The sequence below is a fragment of the Cnephaeus nilssonii genome (assembly GCF_951640355.1).
Source record: "Cnephaeus nilssonii genome assembly, chromosome: 20".
Lineage (NCBI taxonomy): Eukaryota > Metazoa > Chordata > Mammalia > Chiroptera > Vespertilionidae > Cnephaeus > Cnephaeus nilssonii.
In genome coordinates this window covers 39,728,038-39,748,017 of record NC_137091.1, presented here as the reverse complement: position 1 = coordinate 39,748,017, position 19,980 = coordinate 39,728,038, and the positions used below count along the sequence as shown (strand labels likewise).

The 19,980-nt window shown below is 44.1% G+C and overlaps 1 protein-coding gene across 1 annotated transcript; it reads left to right on the top strand.

Annotated features, from left to right (window-relative positions):
* The first annotated feature begins 10,785 nt into the window (after positions 1-10,785).
* On the top strand, positions 10,786-19,432 carry LOC307115846 (cell adhesion molecule CEACAM21-like). Its single transcript, XM_079799335.1, has 3 exons — positions 10,786-10,972; positions 11,831-12,187; positions 19,026-19,432. Exons 1-3 carry the CDS (start codon positions 10,909-10,911, stop codon positions 19,301-19,303), a joined length of 699 nt encoding a protein of 232 aa, XP_079655461.1. The 5' UTR covers positions 10,786-10,908; the 3' UTR covers positions 19,304-19,432.
* The last annotated feature ends 548 nt before the right edge of the window (positions 19,433-19,980 follow it).

Below are 19,980 nucleotides of genomic sequence, written 5' to 3'. Positions count from 1 at the left end.
TATATTAGGAGGGTGGAAAGTCCTTTGAAAACTTGCATTGAGTCAATAAATGCCAAAAAAAAAAAAAGAGCTGACATTGTCATTATTGTTGACTTAAGGTGATATTCTATACCAGATCCCACCTCGGTGTGATCTAAGTTGTACCATCTCCACAGTGGAGGTGAAACCAGCCTTTCAAGAGAACGGCAGTGGTTGTGTGATTACCCTGGGTGCACGTGATGAGTTTACATAAATACAAGCTCTGTCTCTTCTCCAGGGGGACACTGTTGTTGGCAATGGGAATGGACACCCATGTGGGTAACAACACGGACCTTTTTTCTCCCTGTTTGACTTATTTCAAAAAATTTCTTAAGTCTTTTTGAATATTCTTATTTGTATGGCTATAGACCTATTTGCATAAACTCAATAGGATTCTGTCTTCCTTTGTTAATAGGGTATAATTGGAAACCTTAGTAATACAACCAAGGCTTTGGCTCAAATGTCCTAGTTCAGACTGATGCCCACAGAATTAGAAATGGCCTCACCTTTTATGAAGCTAAGTGTGACCTGTGGGGCCTTTTGGAATCTCTTGGAGATGAGGTCATTACCCAAAGCTAGAGGGTGCGGTTCCTAACCTCAAGAGACTGTTAAAAGTCCCATCTTTGGTTTCATAGAAAAACCTGCATCAGAGCAAACTATGTGGTGAATGTCAGTTCCTCTGCACTTAGGTCACTAATCAGGCCAAATCCAGCGACACCAGCCACGTTGTAGGATGGAGAATACTCTTCTTCCCTGGAGATGACCTGTGGTCAAAAGGAAGGTGACTGTAGAGAGCAATGTACTGTCTCCATGGAGAACTCCAGAAGCACAGCCTCCTGGGAGATAAGATCCTGGCTGTGTTCAGGAACTCTCAGCTACTTTGCATCTGTTTATAAATGGCTGGGAAATTGCAGCTCTTCATAAATTTCTGGAAATGATAAAGATGTAAACTGGGACTTGGCTAAAAGAGATTTAGTTGTGTTTCCCTCCACTGTGCAGAAAGCAGTTTTGTTCTGAACTAGAGGCCTTAATGTTCCCTCAGAGTCACCAACCTTTACACAGGTTCTTCCAGACAACATGCCTTTGTCTTCCATCCTTAGACCATTTATTTTATAAATGTAATTGTAATTAGTAATTGCAGAGTCTTTCTTTGCACTTTTGAAATATACACACGTCTCCTCAAAAACGTCTTGCCAGTGTTATGACCCAGAGAATATCTGTCTCAAGGGCCTGGCCTCATCCCTTTGAAATTTCATCCTCCTGGTGTCCCTGTGTCCCAGTCTCTGAGGGAGAGTAGGAGCCTAACCTGGGTGGGGAACCTTTACAACAAAGATGTGAAAAGACCTCCTGTCAGGACTTCAGGAAATGTTTCACATTTTCTTTCTGTAAAGCCAATTAGCAAACACAGATGCCTATAATTCCTTATTTTTTCTTAAAATCTCCCCAGCCTTTTCTCTCAGGGGTGTTGAGTGTCATCTCACTGCCCTACTGCATGGTTCTGAATAATGTCTTTCTTGCCTCTTTAAATGTGTTGGACACATGTTTTACTTTGTCATCATCTACCTGTAACTAGCTGATTCTGTCATTTTGCTCACAGTGTCGATCCTTACCTTATTTTCAAATCTTCCAATTTCTTTCCTTATCAGGCTAAATTTTTCCAAATAAAGGTCTCCAATTTTCCTGCCTCCTGTTAACAACAAAAAACACATTGAAACCTGTAAAGAATTTTTGTGAGTTTATTTGAGCCAAACTGTGGACATATGCTGGGAAGCAGAACCTCAATGAATTGAGATAATGCTCTGGAGAATAGAGAGTTACATCTATATTTATGCATTGCAAACAAAGAAAAGGGTCATAGGTGAGTTACATGAAATTCATTGGTGATAGATTAAGAAGGTGGGATAAAACGAAGTGCGGGGCGGGGGGGAGAGGGGAAACCTCTGGGATAGGGTAAAAAGTGAAATGATGGACATGTGCTTCTTTTACAGAGATGGATACAGGATACTTTAAGATAATTAACAGTTGACAATTAACTTGATAACAATAACATAGAGGGAATGTCCGGGTACCATTTGTTGTGCCCTGAGGGGTCCGGGGTAAAAAAGAAGTTACAGGTTACCCAGACATCTCACAGATATGTTATCTTAGAGGCAAAAAAGCAAATGGGCTCAGTAAAGAAGATCTAAGTTGATCTTTGTCAGGGGAAAAAAATCTGCCTAGGATATGACGACCCACTATAACCTGTTTGTAGTTAAATATTTAATTTTCAAACCATCTTTTGTGGTTATTTTAGATCTCTGAGTTTGCAAGACTGCCACGCAGGCCTCCCCTGAGCTTGTCAGGTTAGCATGTGGCTCTTTTCGTCCACAGGCAGGTATCTGGGTTGCAGGTTCATTCCCTGCCCCAGTCTGGGCAGAAGCAGGAGGCAACCCATCAATGTGTGTCTTTCACATCCATGACTGTCTCTCTCTCTGTCTCTCTATCTCTCTCTCTCCACTCCCTCCAGCCCTTCTACTCTCTTTAGAGAATGCAATGGAAAAAATATCCTCAGGTGAGAATTTAAAAATAATTAAAGTTACATCTTCCAATTGCATAACTACTGGGAATCAGATTAATAATAAATGACATTTGAGTGTTTCCACTGGGAAGTAGATGAGAACTCACTCAAGGTCAGACTGTAAAAATTGAAGAGGTGTATAATGTGTCCTCAAACTATATGTAAATGTTAGGGTTCCAGAACTTTAGATCAAGGGCCTATGTGAGGGGATTAAGTAAGGTGGACTTTTCCCCTGATCATTGTTTCCCCCTCTGGTTTAACTGGCTGTTAACCCCATGGGTTACTATTCTGTTGAACATCCTTTTTTTCTGCCAACTCTAGATCAACTGAAACAATTTTGTCCTATATAAATAAGAACCTTTAAAAAAACAAATACGAGCCTTATTTACTAGAAGCCTTCCGTTTTAAGAATATTAGTGACTGGTTCATTTGACACATCACTAGTCTGTCAGAAATATTTGAATGTCTTTCACAAGAAATGTAGTCAAATTATAGTAAGAAGCTAGGAATATTATTTGGCATGTAGAATGGGGAAACTGAGACAGATAGCTGAATAAACTGGCCTAGCAAATTTACAGCCAGACACAGAAGGTCACCAGGGCAGAAAGCCTTGGGTACCTAGCAATAGGCAAAACTGTTCCTAGATCTTGCCTTCAGGGTGGCCTTTCCTTTCCTGGCATACCATTGGTCGTGTGGCTTAGACCTCCTGTCCTGCTGTTGACCAATCAGTGGAGACCACGATCTGAAAGGGCAAACCTGGAAATGCTGATAAATATTCTATTGAGATCTTCCCTGAGACCTCCCCTAAGTCCCCACCTGTGAAAAGTAGATAAAACCCCTCAAGACAAAGAAGCCAGCATGTGTCCCTAGTGGGGCACACCCCCTCAAATCTCCTTTTCCAATTAATTTTCTTTCACCTAAACTCTAAGTGGTACCCAGGAGACTTGCAACCAGGGGAACAAAAGGCAGCAGTAGCTCATCTTGGCCTAACCCCCTGAACTTGTCCCCAAGTCCCCTTGCCTCTGGCTCTCCTGTGAGCTGACAGCAGCCTTGCATAGGCTCACTTCTCTCCCATAAAGTTTCTAGAGAGCAGAAGCAGCCACACCTTGTCTCTCTCCTACTGCTTCTTGTATCCCAGGCCCTTCCTTGTTTCACTGTCCCCAGCTTTAATAAACATAGTCTCAAAATCACCTGGACTCATATTCTGCATTCTTTCCTGCATGAAGTCAAGAACCTGCACACCACCAGCTGGTCTTAGAAAAATTCGCTCAGGGCCTGGCTTTTATTTCTGATAACATTTTGAAATGTAGAGGGAATGCTATTGCAAAAGGAAGGAAAGAGATCTAGGTGTGTTTTTAAAAAATATTTTTATTGATTTAAGAGAGGAATGGAAAGGGAGGGAGAGATGGAAACGTCAATGATGAGAGAGAATCATTGACTGGATGCCTCCTGAACACCCTACAATGAGGGGTGGGGGTGTGAAGCCTGCAACCCAGGCATGTGCCCTGACTGGGAATCGAACTGTGACCTCTTGGTGCATAGGTTGATGCTCAACCACTGAGCCACACCAGCCAGGCTGGGTGTTTTTAAGAGAAGTTAAAAGTAAATAGTTTTACCTAACAAGTTAATTATTTCTGAATGAGTAAAAGGAGACAGATTGGAAACAAGGGAAGCTGCAGAGGTTAGTGGAAAAGGAATATTGAGGAATTTTATATAGAAATGCTAGAACCTAATTATGGGGATATGCTTACCCTATCCCAACAAAGATTACTAACCATATTAATTCAAATGAAGCTGAAGTAGCTATAAAGACATGGCCCTCTATAACTGCTGCTGAGGCACAGGAAATGTACTTATAATACTCTTACTGTCTTCCTGTCCTATGAAATTTTTAGATGGAAATTGCAATATACGGCATTGGGTTCTTACAGCCTTGTCCCCAAATAAACCTCATGGTTACAGTTCCAAATTGCACAACCACCAGGAATCAGATTAATATTGAATGACCCTTGAATGTTTCCAATGGGAAATGAGTGGACCACTGTAAATGGGAACCCATCAAATGATCAGATTGTGAAAACTGAAGAGGTGTATAGTGTGCCCTCAAACTATAAGCAAATGTTATTCTAGATGAAAAATACAGAGAAATGAGACAGACAGCAAAATTTGGATCACAATAGCTTATAGGTTAGGAATGATCCAAAATGTTTTTCGTGTGTATTTTTTTAAATCCTAACCCAAGGATATTGTTTCCATTGATTTTTAGAAAGACTAGAAGGAAGGGAGGACGGAGGGTGGGAGGGAGGGAGGGAGGGAGGGAGGGAGGGAGGGAACAAAAGAGAGAGACATGATTGGCTGCCTCCTGCAGTCATCCTGATTGGGACCCAGAATTGAACCTGCAACCCAGACACATGACCTTGACCAGGAACTGCAGACTGGTACTCTAATCACTTAGCAACACTGATCAGGGCCAAAGTGTTTTTCTCACTGAAGACCTGTGGAACCTGACTGGCTCCCATTTACCTGCTTTTCACTTTTGAGAAAATTTGACCTTGACTTCCATCCAAGGTTGCAGTCTTGCCCTATCCCCAATGGCCCATTGTTCAGCTGGATAAACTAAGACTTCCTAGGGATGTGCCTTCTGGCACCATGGGACCACATTTCCAACCAAAAGGTTGGTCTTCAATGAATCATTCCATTTGATTTATGACCCAAAGGCGGAGATGTGGATGAAAACAGGGCACATAACTAAAGCTGACAAGCTCAGAGGAGGCCTACATAGTATGATTTGCAAAATCAGAGACCTAAAGTAACCACATAGGATGGTCTGAAATTACAAATTTCTAACTAAAAGTGAGTCATGGTGGGTAATTATGTTTTAGGGATTTTTTCCTGACAAAGCTGAATCTTTATGTTAACTGAACATGTCTTTTTGCATTCATGATAACTTCCTTTTGGAGTATCTGGAGAAGTTTTTCTTTTTCCCAGACTCGCATTGCACCAGAGGAGAAGCCACATCACCCCTCACTGTTATTGTCAGCATGTTCATTGTTAACTGCTAACTATCATCTATCAACCAATGTAAAAGAAGTATATGTCTATTTATTTTACTTTTTATCCAATCTCAGAGATTTCCCTGCTTTGCTTTCTCCCACCTCCATAATCTATCACCAATGGATTTTATTTAAGCCCTTAATGCCTCCTGCTTTAATTGTAATGTATATCATACGGTGCAAAACTGCCACTTTTCGTTGAGATTTTGCGTCCTGGCAATTGTCGTCAGTTTGACACAAATAAACTCATAAAAATCCTCTATGGGTTTAAATTCCCAGCTTCTAATCAAGATCTGCCTTTATGGCGACCTGTCCTCACTCTGCAACTATCCAGAGGCCTGTCGGGAGTTGCTTCAACAAGACAAAAGACACTCTTATTACCCATATCACTCAGAAAATGTCAAGCATTTAAACTGCTCTATTCTAAGAATCAGGAAATACCTTTCTATGACATCACATGAGGAAATTGAGGCTTTTTGTGAGATCACTTGCCCAGAGTCACACAGCCTACAGGTGGACTCAACCATGCCATGTATTTTCTACTGGCACTTGACATCTATGCTCCAACCCTTTCTATGTTTCCTCCTATATCAGAGGGGCTGAAAGGTTAAATACGACCTTTCCCACTCTAAAGATTGAGAATCCAGGTGTGAATTAATTTCAGCCTCTGAGATGCACGTGTGTATAGTTTGGACTCTGGAAGGGAGAAGGGGCTGTGATTCCTGCTCCTGGTAGGTGGGCTCTGCAGACAGAGCTTTATGTGAAGAAGCAGGTGTTTCTTTACCTCTGGGTGGGGCGGTGGCAGTGGGACCTTAAAATCAGACTTCCTGTGTCAACTCCCTAAATTCCAATTTTTCTGGCCCTTCATTGGTTTTACAAACACCTAATTCTCTGTGCTAAAGACCTTTCTGCACAAATGTTAATGCCTGGTTTACTTGTAATAGTCCAAAATTGGAATCAACACAATGTCCATGAATGGGTGATTGGATAAACAAATTTGGTGAGTCCTACAATGGAACAGACCTGAGAGATTAAAAAGGAAAGAACTATTTCAAGATAATTGTGTTGATTCAAGAAGCCAAAATTCGCCCAAAATTACATATTATATGGTTCAAATTATGAAAATTCCAGAAAATGCCAACTCTCTATAATGACAGAAAACAGATAAGCATTTCCTTAACACTATTGGAGGGAGTGGGAGGGGGACAGAGTGAGGAGATAATAAGAGGGCCTGAGGGGGCTTTAAGAGTGAAGAACATGTTCATTTTCTTCATTGTAACAACTTCTCTGGTGCATGCATCTGGCAAAACTTAATAAATTGTATACTTTCAATATGTTAAGTTTTATTACATGTCAACTAAAACTCAATAAAGATGTTAAAATTTAAATACACGCATATGAAATATGACTTAAAGTATAAGTTGAATGGAAAATTCAAAACTGTTACCTGACTTTTTTCTAGCAGCTTGTCCATTAAAGGGAGGTGAGGTATTCCACAGCCTGCAGCCTCCTCAGGTATCTGCCGACCCCACCTCAGCAGCACCCACAGCCCAGCAGGGTCCAACCTCACCAGCATTACTCAGTCCACATTCCTTTTCACTCTTCACACTGCCCACACTGGACTTTGAAAGCTCCTCCATACAGCCAGGCATCTGCCCACCAAAGTCCAGTCCTCTGTAGGCAGCTCTTCCCCACCACCCTCTGCCCAAAAGGTGAATGGCCACTCTGCTTCAGGTCTTAGCCAAGAGGTCACTTTCTCAGAAGTACTCTCTGGGAACCCCAGACAAACTGAGACTCAAGTACATACAACTCTTTCTTTATGGTCCTTCTCTGGATTATAACTAACTCCTTAGTGTTGTGATTTCTCTGAGAGCCTGTCTTTGTTACAAGGTAAACTCCATGAGCGCAGATCCCACCTATGTCCTGGTCTCTGAGTTCCCAGGGCCCATCCCAGGCGAGACACATCACAGATTCTTGGTAAAGACTCTTTAAATGGATGAGGGAAACCACACAATGGAAGTCTGTCAGGTGTGTGACACTAGTGGTCAAACTATGTTCCTTATAAGCACGAAGGCATTGGTGTCATCATGGGGGTCATCCGAGGATGACCCAGGGATGGGATTTTCCCCCTCATACAATCAGGGAGGCAGGAGACAGAACCAACTAACAGTGAAGAGTCACACCTTCCTTCATTCCCAGAAAATCACAGCCCTCCCCATTTCCACCTTGTGAGTGATGTTTCACATTCCTGGGGCCTGGACAGCAGCCTGTGCTCTTTGTCTTCTCACAGAGCCCTGACCTGGCAGACACTCTGGATCTTCCACCCCAGGTAGAGGTACTGCCAAGGGAAAAGAGAGCTCACACTGACCTCAAAGGATTCAGGGGATGACTCCCAAACCCAGAGTCCCTGGTCTGTGGGACACCTGCCTGTAGTCCCTAAACATCTCACCCACCCATGATGTCCTGGGGAGCAAGGGGAACGTTCTCAGCAGGATGGGACAGGAGAACCCAGGATCTGGGGTTGCTTCCATCTCAGAGGTCCCATGGGGGCCTTCCCTCCACTAACTGAGGAGCCCACAGAGTCCCCGTGGTTGACACTCCATGTGGAGCTGCTCCAGATCCTGGGCCCTGTGGGGAGGCCTAGAGCAGATGACAGAGAGGGACACAGGGAACTGGATGCAACATCCCAATGCTATGATGGAGACACGCAGGGCATTTGGGGGATCAGCCCTCCAGTTGGGCACACTCTACTCAAAGCCTCAGAAGAGACATCACCAGACCCTGTTCTTGAAACCGTTGGGACAGAGAGCTCCTCCTGAAACAGCACATCCACCAGAGGGGACAGTTCTTATGACACTAGACTTATAACACTTTGGACCTTTTGCTCCTCTGAGAAAGAAGCAACCCCAGATCCTCTCCTCTTGCTGGGCTCATCGTGCTCTGGGATGGAGTCAGGAGGCATGAAACCTACAGTGACTGGGCCCTGACTGACTGGCCTTTCAGCTTGAAGGCCAGAGCCCACCTCTACCCAGGTGTCAGGATCATCTCCTACCCTCTGGTCAGCATCCCTGGTGCAGCACCTGATATTGGGTGCAGGTCTCCTCCAGCTCTCCAGGGGTGACATTTAGACTACAGACAACACAGGGAATTCACACATGAACCTGGCTTTGCCTAAGGAGCTGGAGAAGGAGCCTGATTTCCATCCCTTGCTCCCACAGGTGCTTTTGGACCCCACCCTGGTGCCTGCTCCTTTCCACCTGCTACTTCTAGGGCCTGTGAATAAAATGGTGGTCTGTAAAATAAGCCTTACAAGCCAAGGGGGCCCCATGGCAGGCCTGACAAGCTCAGTGACGCACAGTGTGGTCTGATCACAAATGCCTAACTGGGCAGGTGATGGCAGGACATCATGTCCCAGGCCTACAGCTTCCTTAGCAAATGTCAGACTTTACGTTAAGTGAGCCCTTTCCCTGTTCGTATGCATCTGGGATAACATACCTTTGACACATCAGAGTAGTTGTTTTTTTGCAATATGATCTGAAGGCACAGAATCTCTATTTGCTGTAAATATTAATTATCCTCGACCCAACAAAGTAAAAAAATAAAAATAAAATAAAACTATGTGTTTTTCCATTTTGCTTTTTATCAATTCTAGAGATTTCTTCACCTCCTAATGGATTTCACACAACTTCTTCCATCTTCTTTTTTTATTATAATGTATAAAATAAGTTGCACAACTGCCATTCTCAGGATTTGAGATCTTGTTCCAGGCATATGACGTTAGCTTGGTTCAAATAAACTCATAAACATCTTCACAGGTTGGGAAGTTTCTTACTTTCTGGGGACCTAAGAGCATATGCTTTCTCAGGGCTCTATTTGCTGCTCCCCATGCCATGCCTGGCACCACCCATGAACAAGATGGGGTAATGAAAGGAAACTCCCCCAGGCAGAGGACAGACACCACCCCAAAGGTCAGGGAGCACAAGGACAGGCTCAGCCAACAGAGAGGGAGAGTCTCCCAGAAACTATCCCCTGAAGACCAGGGAGCTCACAACAACCTGGCCTCCCACACAGTCCTCTCTCCCTAGGGCACACTGGACACCTTCCCCTTCACACACAGGAACTGCAGGTCCTTCTGAGACGCCTGGTCCTGAGACCCTTCCTGGGTCTCTGTCCCTGGAAGCAAAGGCCAGGCTGGTGACAACCTGAGATACAGGGAGGGACCCCTCAGCTGTCACCACCCAGCTTGACCCCTTCTTACTCTCCCCCCCCCCCCCCCCCCGCCGCCGAGGTCACCTCTGTGGCCTTCCTGCTGGGAGGAATCCCAATCTTCCCAGTGCTTTAAAGAACATGGGGAAGACCCGATGCCCAGCTGGGTGTCCGTGTCATAAACAGAAATAATCCCCAGGTTTGGGGCCTGTGGGGCTCTCTGTGTGGTGCTGGCAGACCTAAGACCAAGACACAGCACAGGCCAATGCTTGGTCATTCTCTCAGGGGACTTGTCCCCCCATCAGCCTTGCTGTTGTTAGTGGGCTCCACAGGCCAGTAAGACCCACCTCCCCTGAGATATTGTCATATGCAGAGTTTCTGGTCCACTGCACACCTGCTGAGTCAGAATCTGCATTTCAACAGGATCTGGAGACCCTCCCTGTGCACAGGAGAGGGGGAGAAGCTGCCCCATCACCACATCACCAGATCGCATTTTGTTCGGGCATCCACATTAGCGGGACAGCTGCTGAATCAGCATCTAAGGTGTCACCTGGGCATCACAATCTTTACAAAGCTTCACAGGTGATCTGATGCACAGTGGCGGTGACATCCCTGTGACAAGAGTTCCTGAGGTGGCCCCAAAGCTCCTGCTCTGAAGGGAAAAGTCAAATGTGAAAGAGAGAGGGCTGTGGGGGAGGCTACTGTGCACCTGACAGGGAGCCGTGGGGAATGCCCTCGACCTGGGTGTCCCAGGCTGGTGCTTTACCAAACAGAGCATGTGAGTGTGTGTGTGTTCAGATACCTCAGCAGCTCCAAAGAAACCAAAATATAGAGGGATGGTAAACTGGAAGGAGGGGGAAAGGGTGGCAGAAATGAGGGGAGGAGGAGGTGGGTCCTTGGCACAAACTCCGCCCTGATCCATGTGACCAGGTAAGTGATATTGCAGCAGGACGAGGCCCAGTGCACAGTGAAGAGGGACAGCAGATCCCATCAGTTTGAACAGCGGTGCCTTTGAGCTTTCCTGGAACCCAAGCTCTTCTCGCAGAGGGAGGGACAGTGCAGGCAGCAGACGCCATGGAGTCACTCTCAGCCCCTATCCGCAGGGGACCTGTCACCTGGCAGGGGCTCCTGCTGGCTGGTAAGGAAGGAACAATCCCTGGGGGTGGACTGAAGGAGGAAAGATGGGGACTTGCTGGGGCATCCTCTGAGAGTGGAGGAGATCGCTCTGTGTGGACCTGAGGGGAGAGGACAGGAGAGCACAGTAGGATGGGTAAGGGAGATGGGTAACAGGTAACAGGGAAATCTCATGATCTGAAAGTGGAGTGGGGCAGGGAAACTTCAATTGCTGTTACTTCCTACGTTATTCGTCACTGAGTATTGAATTTTGAAAACTGACCATAATAATAACAATTTATGTCAGGTGGCACCAGAAAATACTTAACCAGTGGTGCTAAACACGGTCCTTACCACCAGCCTCAGGAGAAATACACGCCAGGCGGTACAGGACTCTGGGAACTTTCATTCAGCCACAGGTATTTGCAGCCTGTTGCGGGCCCTGGGGATGCAAGACCTGACAAGCCCCAGTCCCATGGAGCTCACATTCTATGGGACATGTGATGTCAGGTACCCACAAGTGTTATAAAAAGAACAGAGCAGAGACAGATTAGCGAGTGATTAACAGAGAGTCTTTAGGGAAATGTCACATGAAGGTGCCTCCCATGGACACCCCTAGTGTCAGCAGGGATCTGAGGGCAGTGAGTGGGTGAGCCGAACAGACACCTGGAAAAGACATTGTGAAACATAAAAAGTAACAGGTTCACAGGTGCTGAAGTATTGGTGGTCATGCTGTTGACCTTGAGCACCAGGAGACACACACACACACTCACACACACCACCAAGGCTGAGAGATGAAGAGACCTGTTCCAAATCCAGGGCCTCATCTTTCCATCCCAATACAGAGCTTCAAATATTGATCCGTTTCTCTCTTCCCTCCTAGTTTCACTCTTAAATTTCTGGAGCCCGCCCACCACTGCCCAGCTCGCTATTGTGTCAACCTATGCTGCCGAAGGGAACAATGTGATTCTACAAATCCGCAATAAGCCTCCTAATGCTATAGCCTTCAGTTGGTACAGGGGGGAAGGGGCAAACTCCAATCGTAATATTGGAACTCTTACAATGCAAATAATGAGAATGTATAAAAGAGGGCCTGCATACAGCGGTCGAGAAAGCATAAACTTTGATGGATCCATGCAGTTAAAGGAGGTCACCATGAAGGACAATGGAATCTACACCGTAGTAGTCTACCTTTCAGACTCAAAAAAAGAAATAGGATTTGGACGGCTCGATGTATACCGTGAGTGATTGCTCTCTGACCTCTGGGTGTTGGGTGGGTGAACTTCATTTCACACACAGGACTGACAGCACTGGACTCTCCTTCATCCCCCTCTGCATCACATTCCAGGTTGGGTTTGGGCATTTATTGCAGGACACACACAGTGGAGACAAACTTTCTAAGGCCAGAGTTCCCCTCCCGGATTCCAGCCCTGCAGACATTCTCCACAGACAGAAGAGCCAGTCTGATGGGAGTTGCTCAGCAGAGGGAAACCAGTCTCAGTCCAGGCCCCTGCTCCCCTCCCCATGACCATGACCCTGAGATAGACCCTGCAGGGCTGGGCCAAGGCCCATCCTGAGGAGCCCCCTGCAATCCTCATAAAGAAGCTCAGCTTCGGCAGCCCCTCCCAGACCCCCTGCCCCAGGGCTCCTGACTCCAGGGACCCTGGGGTTCCTGTGTCAGACTGGGGTTAACCTCCTGGGAAGGGCTGAGTGGGCACAATGGTTTCTGGGTGTCTGAGTCACAAGGCTTTTGAACTGCTCACCAGCCAGAGCTCAGCCCCATGAGCCACAACTGCATAGGGGTGGTCCTTCACCTGAGTCTGTGTGTGGATAGCATAGATGGACAAAGTAGCCAGGCCATTTGTGAACTACACTGAAAAATTTAGGAGAGTCCAGAGAAACGTCAGAATCATAGGGAACAAAAAGGAGAAAAGATGCTCCTGGCAGCTCCTCGTCCACCAGGGATCAGGCCAGGAGATTCTCTCTTGGAGTTGATCAGTAACAGATGCCCCTCATTTGAGCAGCTCCCCTGTCCCAATGTTTAGTCAGATACTGTGAATATTTTATTGTTAATACACTGACACCCTGGCAGTCAAATGTTCATCGTACTTCACTGAGAGGAAACCGAGGCACAGGGAGATAGAGTCACGAAAGCAGAGCCACCCAGACCATGGGAGTCACTCAAGGTCTGTCTGCAGCCATAATCCCATCCTCTCCTCCATCCCTAGGGATCCCTACAGTAAACATTGGTTTAGAGCTTCCCTTAGGCTAGAGAGAGAGATTGTGCTTTGGGAAATAACACCAAATGGAGAATTAATTTATTTGTACTCTAGAACCAAATTACCTGCGGTAATCATTAGTCAGTGCTGGGAACACCCAGACCTTCCCCTCAGGTGGCTGATCCACCGCTCCCTGCACTGGAATTGAAAACACTGATTTGTTTCCTGATGTGTTGGTGTCACTTCCACTGGATAAAAAGGAAAGGACTTTACCTGCTCACTCCCCATTTTACACTTGTAACCAGCTAAGGGATCAAGATGAAACACACTTTTTTTTATGAATTAGGAAGAAATAAATGGTTTCTGAAGGGAAGAATGATCTAAAACCTCTTCAGAGGCTGAAACCTGGATGCAGAGTTCTTGAAACTCTGGCCACATGGGAAAGGCTCCCTGTCACTCCAGGGGTTGAGACCCATGTCTCAGACCCTTTGCTGTTCTCTAGAGAAATAGTCCTTCCTGCTATTGCTCTTAAGCCCTGGGGTATTAATAGTAATTTTTGCATATGGGGGAATTTTAAGATATTTCCAAATTTCTATCTCAGAACCACCAAACACAGATGGTCCACAAGGGCCAGAATGTCAGCAATCCGTGCTCCCATCTTGCTGTCCATCACCCCTTCTGCATCTGCACAAGCCTCCCCTGCCCTCAGTACTGGGAGGTTGACTTTAATGACCAAGGGCAAAGTATATGGTTTTCCTGCCACAGTCAGATCCTGTCTGATCCTTCACTCTTTTCTAGCTCATTCCTTGGGCTCTGCTCTATCATTTATTCGCTCATTGGCTCACGTCAGTCACACTCACCTGGGAAGGCCTGACCAAGCTCTTGGCCCCGGGGTCTGAGTAGTCACTGACCACAGGCTTGATCCTAGTCCCCATGTTTTATTTCTGTTCCAGTCTGAGTGTCTAAGATGTCCTGGGAAATGGTCCCTCTTAGAAACACACCTCGGCCGGGCAATGAAAGTCTGTGCAGCTAGAAAAAAAATTGAAGTCAGCTGGTCAGTGACGAAGTAGGAGAGGTGTGGGCGGATGGGGGGTGGGTGTTTCTAACTCTGTGTTCTCTGTTGTTCCACAACCAAATCCTGCTAATCTATTGAATGGTCCCCTTTATTTGTTTGCATGTGGATATTGCTGTTCAACACCATTTGTTGGAAATACTGTGCTTTCTCCATTGAACAGTCTTGGCTCCTGAGAAAGGCTGTGCTTTCTCAGAGACATAGAAGATTTAGTTATCTGAGGGCTCAGATCCCCAGGCATTTGTCTTGTGATACATAGACCTGCCTCATTCTTTTAAGTTGGCTGAGAGGTGATAGGTGCCATGTCTGATTGAAGAACCCTTGGAGGACTCAGTTGTCCCACACAGGGCAGTGTTCTCCTGTTACCTGCTCAGTGGAGTTACCCACACCCAATATCACAAGCATCAACTTTGGGAGTTTTGATTCATATTTTTCTAATGATAGGGATGTTTAGCATCTTTTCCTGGGCTTATTGACCATTTGTATATCTTCTCTGGAGAAATGTGTATTCAAGAGGTTTGCCCATTTTAAAATCAGGTTATTTGGTGTTGCTGTTGTTGAGTTTTAAGAGCTCTTTATATATTCAGATATTAACCCCTCATCCTATTAATGATTTGCAAAGTATTTTATACCATTCCACAGATCACCGTTCACTCTGTTGATTGCGTCCTTGGATGAACAGAAGTTTTCCATTTTGACAAAAATCTAAATTATCTAATCTTTTCTGGCCTGAGTTTCTAGTGTCATTTTCAAGAAATCATTGCCAAATCCAATGTCATACTGCTTACCCCTATGTTTTCTTCTAAGAGTTTTGTAATTTTAGTTCTTACATTTAGGATTCAATCCATTTTGACTGAATTATTGTGAATGGTATAAGCAATGGTCCCCTTTATTTGTTTGCATGTAGACATTGCTGTTCAACAGCATTTGTTGAAAAGACTGTCCTTTCTCCATTGAACAGTCTTGGCTCCTTTATCAAAATGATTTGATTGTGTCTTTTGACAAATAGAAGTCTTTATGCCAGTGTCACACTATTTTGGTTACTTTCCCTTTGTAGTAACATTTGAAATTAGTAACTGTGAGACCTCCAATTTCAATTCATCATTTTTAAGGTTGTTGCGAACATTTGGGATCCACTGAAATTCCACATAAATGCGGAGATGGATTTTTTTATTTCTGAAAAAAAGTAATTGGGATTTTGATAGGGATTGTTTCAAATATGTAGATAGTTGGTGGTCTTGAAATCAATGAACATGGATGCCTTTCCAGGTACTGTATTTGTTTCTTCTTTACTTTCAGAAATGTTTGGTAGTTTTCAGTGTATTCACCTTCCAACTTATTATGCTTAATCCTAAGTATTCTAGTCTTTTTGATGCCATTGTAAATGGAATTGTTTTTTTATTTTATTTGAGGATTGTTCATTTTTGTTTAAAAAATGGAAATGATGCTGGGTGTTGATTTTGTCTCTAGCAACTTCATCTTTTTTATTAGTTCTAATAGTTGTTTTAGGTATGTATGTGGTGAAATCTTTAGGGTGTACTACAATAAGATTATGTTATCTTTTTATTCCTTGCTCAGTTTCCTTTCCTTCTGGTACCCCTATTATCCTGATGTTGTTTTGTTTCGTGTTGTCCCGAAGTTCCCTTAGGCTCTCCTAATGCTTTCTAATTTTTGTTTCTAGAAGCTGTTGTACTTGGGTATTTTTTTCCATCTTCTCTTCTAGCTCACTTATGCGGTCCTCTGCTTCTTCTAGTCTACTCTTGATGCTTTCTATTGAGTTCTTTACAGCAGCGATGTCATTTTTCATTTCTTCTTGGTTCTTCTTCATTTCCTCTTGGTTCTTACTCATATTGTCGAATTTGTCTTCCATCCTTTTCAGCCACCTTATGACCATTTCTCTGAATTCTTTCTCTGATAGGTTGTTTGCCTCTAATTCATTTACTTCCTTTTCTGGTGATGCCTGCTTTTCTTTCCTATGGGAGCTATTTCTTTGTCTCCCCATGGTCTCTCTTCTCCGGATGTCTGATTATGTAGTTCTCTCTCTCTGGCGTTGATTTAAAGGTACAAAATACAACACAGCCAGGCACAACACACAAGGCACTGAACAGAATTGTATTCACGATATTAATAACCTCCAATAAAGGTAACCACCAGAGAAAGACAAATTAGGGAATAGGAGAGGAAGAGGAAGAGTAAAAAGGAAGAACAAAAACAAAACAAAACAAAAAAAGAGTGTGAATCTGAACTTGGGAAAAGAGAAGAAAAAAAAGAAAAGAAAAAAAGAAAGAGAGACAAGAACGATACTAAGAGAGACAAGGGGAACAAACTATATATATGGGGAGTAAACTCCAATATAACAACCACTAATCCCAGCAAATTCCAGCAACACGAGCCTGGAGATTAATACAAACTGCGACACCAACTAATATCAAGTGAGGCAAGGGAAAACAAAAGTAAAAAACAAACAAAAACAGAGCAAACAAAAGAACCAACCAACCAACCAAAAAGAATAATCAAAACAATCCCATAAGAAAGCATAAAAATGCAATCTAATCAACATTCAAGCAAACAACAACAAAAGGCCAGAGAGAAAACCAATTTTTTAAGGTAGCATAGAGAGAGGTATATATGGACTTGGAGCAGGGGGTTGGGAATTAGATATATAAGTAGGGTGAAATTTTAGCAGAGGGTAGACTGAAAAAGTAGGGAAAATCTAAAGCCAGAAAGGGTTAAGATAAACAGGAGACCAAAAGGGGAAAGGTTAGGAGGAGAGTGATGGCATAATGTTAGCGTTGAGATAGGGCAAAACGATTGGAAGGGAAAGATGCAAATAGAATGTAGGACACTAATCCCAAAATAAAAGAAAGAGAAAATCAAATGACATTTTTTTAAAAAAGTAAAATAATAGTAATAATAATGCTGATTGAAAATAAAAATGTAATAATTAAAAAGGTGAAAATCGAGTGAGGAAAAAGAAAAAAATTTAGTTTCTTAAGTAAAAGATGCAAAAAATGGAAATAAAAAATAAAAAATTAGAATAAAAAAATTTAAAAATAATTTAAAAAATAATTTAAAATAAAAAATAGGAAGACTAAAATGTGCAGTAGCGGCTGTCATTCACTTCCTCTATTATTCTGTTTGGTATGCCTGTTTCCCAGTCTGGGCGGTATTTCAGCTCCCTTCGTTCCACTGCTCCTCAGTGTTTTAAGCCAGTCCTGATTTTTAAGCTGGCCGTGTCTTACTTTCTCGTATTTATTTTTGATGACACCAGAGGCAATTAGTGTTTCAGCCCCTGGGTGGCAGTGTTTCTGAATTGACTTCCGGGCCTCTCTAGCTTTTTTGTTTGTTTTTCCCCTCTATGGGACTCACTACCGGTTTGTGGAGGTGTGCACCTTAGAGCTGCCTCTCCGATGTTCACACCTAGCTCTGCTCCCCAGGTTCCAGAAAAACAACTTCCCCCTGCAGTCTTTCAGGGTATTCGCCAACTGGGTTTTCCTATGTATTGGGCTTAGTAATCAGAGTCTGAAAGAGCCCAAGTGTGCGGACAGTGGGTCTGCGTGCGAGACTAAGGAGCCTGCACTCCTTTGAAAATTCTTAGTCTGACCCTCCTCGTCAGATTAAAATGAGTTGCTTTTAAGAGATCACTTCTGTTAGCAGCTCAGAGGATCCCCTTCCACATTCACAGATCACGGCAGCCCAACTGCCGCGGATTTTTCTAGGCACAGACCTCCCGGGTCCTGCCGGTCCTGCGGCTCACGCGCTTCCCTCTCCCACCGCGGGGACAAGAAACCACACCTTATTTCAGGCAAAATCTGACCTTTCCGTGGTGCAGTGAAGAGTTCCTTTGAATCCGAATGTTTGCGCCGATAGGGGACCGGTGTTCTGATGCTCACAGCGGTTCAGTGTTTGTCTATATCAGATTATGTTACCTTTTTTAAAAGTTATTTTCTTATTTCTCTCTAAATTGGATATCTCTTATCTCAGCTTCTTGCCTGATTTTTCTGACTAGTTGAATCAGGGAAAAAACAGCATCCTCGTCTTATTCATGATCTTAGTACTGTTTTCAGAGGTTCTCCGTGTAGTAATGTGTTAGCTGTGGACTTTCACGTGTGGCCTTTGCCATATTAAGTAATTTCCTCCTATTCCTACAGTTCCTGTCTTTTGTTAAAATCATAACCGCTTCTCTTTAGTGATTTATTTCACCATTATATGCAATTAGCAGGCCTAGAAATAAAGTCCTCTTCAGACTGAGGAATCCTATAGATGAACTTCTCCAGGTCCAAGGTCAAGAAGACTGGGTGGGGCCATCTTTATTGCCTAATGAGTTATTTAACAACAGTTAAATGCCCTTTCACTTGCTGTAAAGTCCCCTAGGCCCTATAGTGAACAGGACAGAAGTGGTAAGATTGCCTTTCCCAACATACATGGAATTTTTAAGTAAAAAAAAACTTCTAGGAAAGGGTCAATAAAAGCTCATGAGAGGAAAATTCCACCTTATGGCGAGGTTATAGGACATGTAGGCTGCGAAGGGGTTCCCTGTGTTGATACTACAAAGATGTCTATGGGAACAGGTCAGAAGTGATCTGGGTTCAGAGAGGAGGTACAGCCCTCTCCCTACACATTGCCATCTGAATAAAGAAAATTGTCCTTCTGCAGAGATCAGAACCATCTTCTGGTGACCTTACAGAGCTCACAGTGGACTCTCAGTGGCTAAGATGTCTGAGGAGGCAGCATGGCCCAGGTCTCAAGCACACTCTCAATTAGCCATGCCCTCTGTTTCTCCACAGAGCCCGTGAGAGTGCCCACACTCCTAGCCAGCAAGACAACAGTCACGGAGCATAAGGATTCCGTGGTCCTGACCTGCTACACAAATGCAGTCTCCACCCAGTGGTTCATAAATGGCATGGATCTGCGGCTGACAGAGAGGATGAAGATGTCCTGGGACAACAGAATTCTCACCATAGACCCTGTCAGGAGGGAGGATGCTGGGAATTACCAGTGTGAAGTGTCCAACCCCATCAGTTCTGCTGAAAGTGTACCAGTTGAGCTGGATGTAATATTGTAGTGAGCCTCCGCCCTTCCTCTATGTTATTAAACTGAATAAATCTTTTGAACCCTTAAATAGATATATTAGGAGGGTGGAAAGTCCTTTGAAAACTTGCATTGAGGTAATAAATGCCAAAAAAAAAAAAAAGAGCTGACATTGTCATTATTGTTGACTTAAGGTGATATTCTATACCAGATGCCACCTCGGTGTGATCTAAGTTGTACCATCTCCACAGTGGAGGTGAAACCCAGCCTTTCAAGAGAACGGCAGTGGTTGTGTGATTACCCTGGGTGCACGTGATGAGTTTACATAAATACAAGTTCTGTCTCTTCTCCAGGGGGACACTGTTGTTGGCAATGGGAATGGACACCCATGTGGGTAACAACACGGACCTTTTTTCTCCCTGTTTGACTTATTTCAAAAAATTTCTTAAGTCTTTTTGAGTATTCTTATTTGTATGGCTATAGACCTATTTGCATAAACTCAATAGGATTCTGTCTTCCTTTGTTAATAGGGTATAATTGGAAACCTTAGTAATACAACCAAGGCTTTGGCTCAAATGTCCTAGTTCAGACTGATGCCCACAGAATTAGAAATGGCCTCACCTTTTATGAAGCTAAGTGTGACCTGTGGGGCCTTTTGGAATCTCTTGGAGATGAGGTCATTACCCAAAGCTAGAGGGTGCGGTTCCTAAC

What these genes read in the sequence shown, in the direction of transcription:
- LOC307115846 (XM_079799335.1), top strand. Translation starts at nt 10,909, where the DNA reads ATGGAGTCACTCTCAGCCCCTATCCGCAGGGGACCTGTCACCTGGCAG. An exon ending in GCAGGGGCTCCTGCTGGCTG is followed by an intron (nt 10,973 to 11,830) that starts GTAAGGAAGGAA and finishes CTTCCCTCCTAG; the next exon opens with TTTCACTCTTAAATTTCTGG. An exon ending in TGGACGGCTCGATGTATACC is followed by an intron (nt 12,188 to 19,025) that starts GTGAGTGATTGC and finishes GTTTCTCCACAG; the next exon opens with AGCCCGTGAGAGTGCCCACA.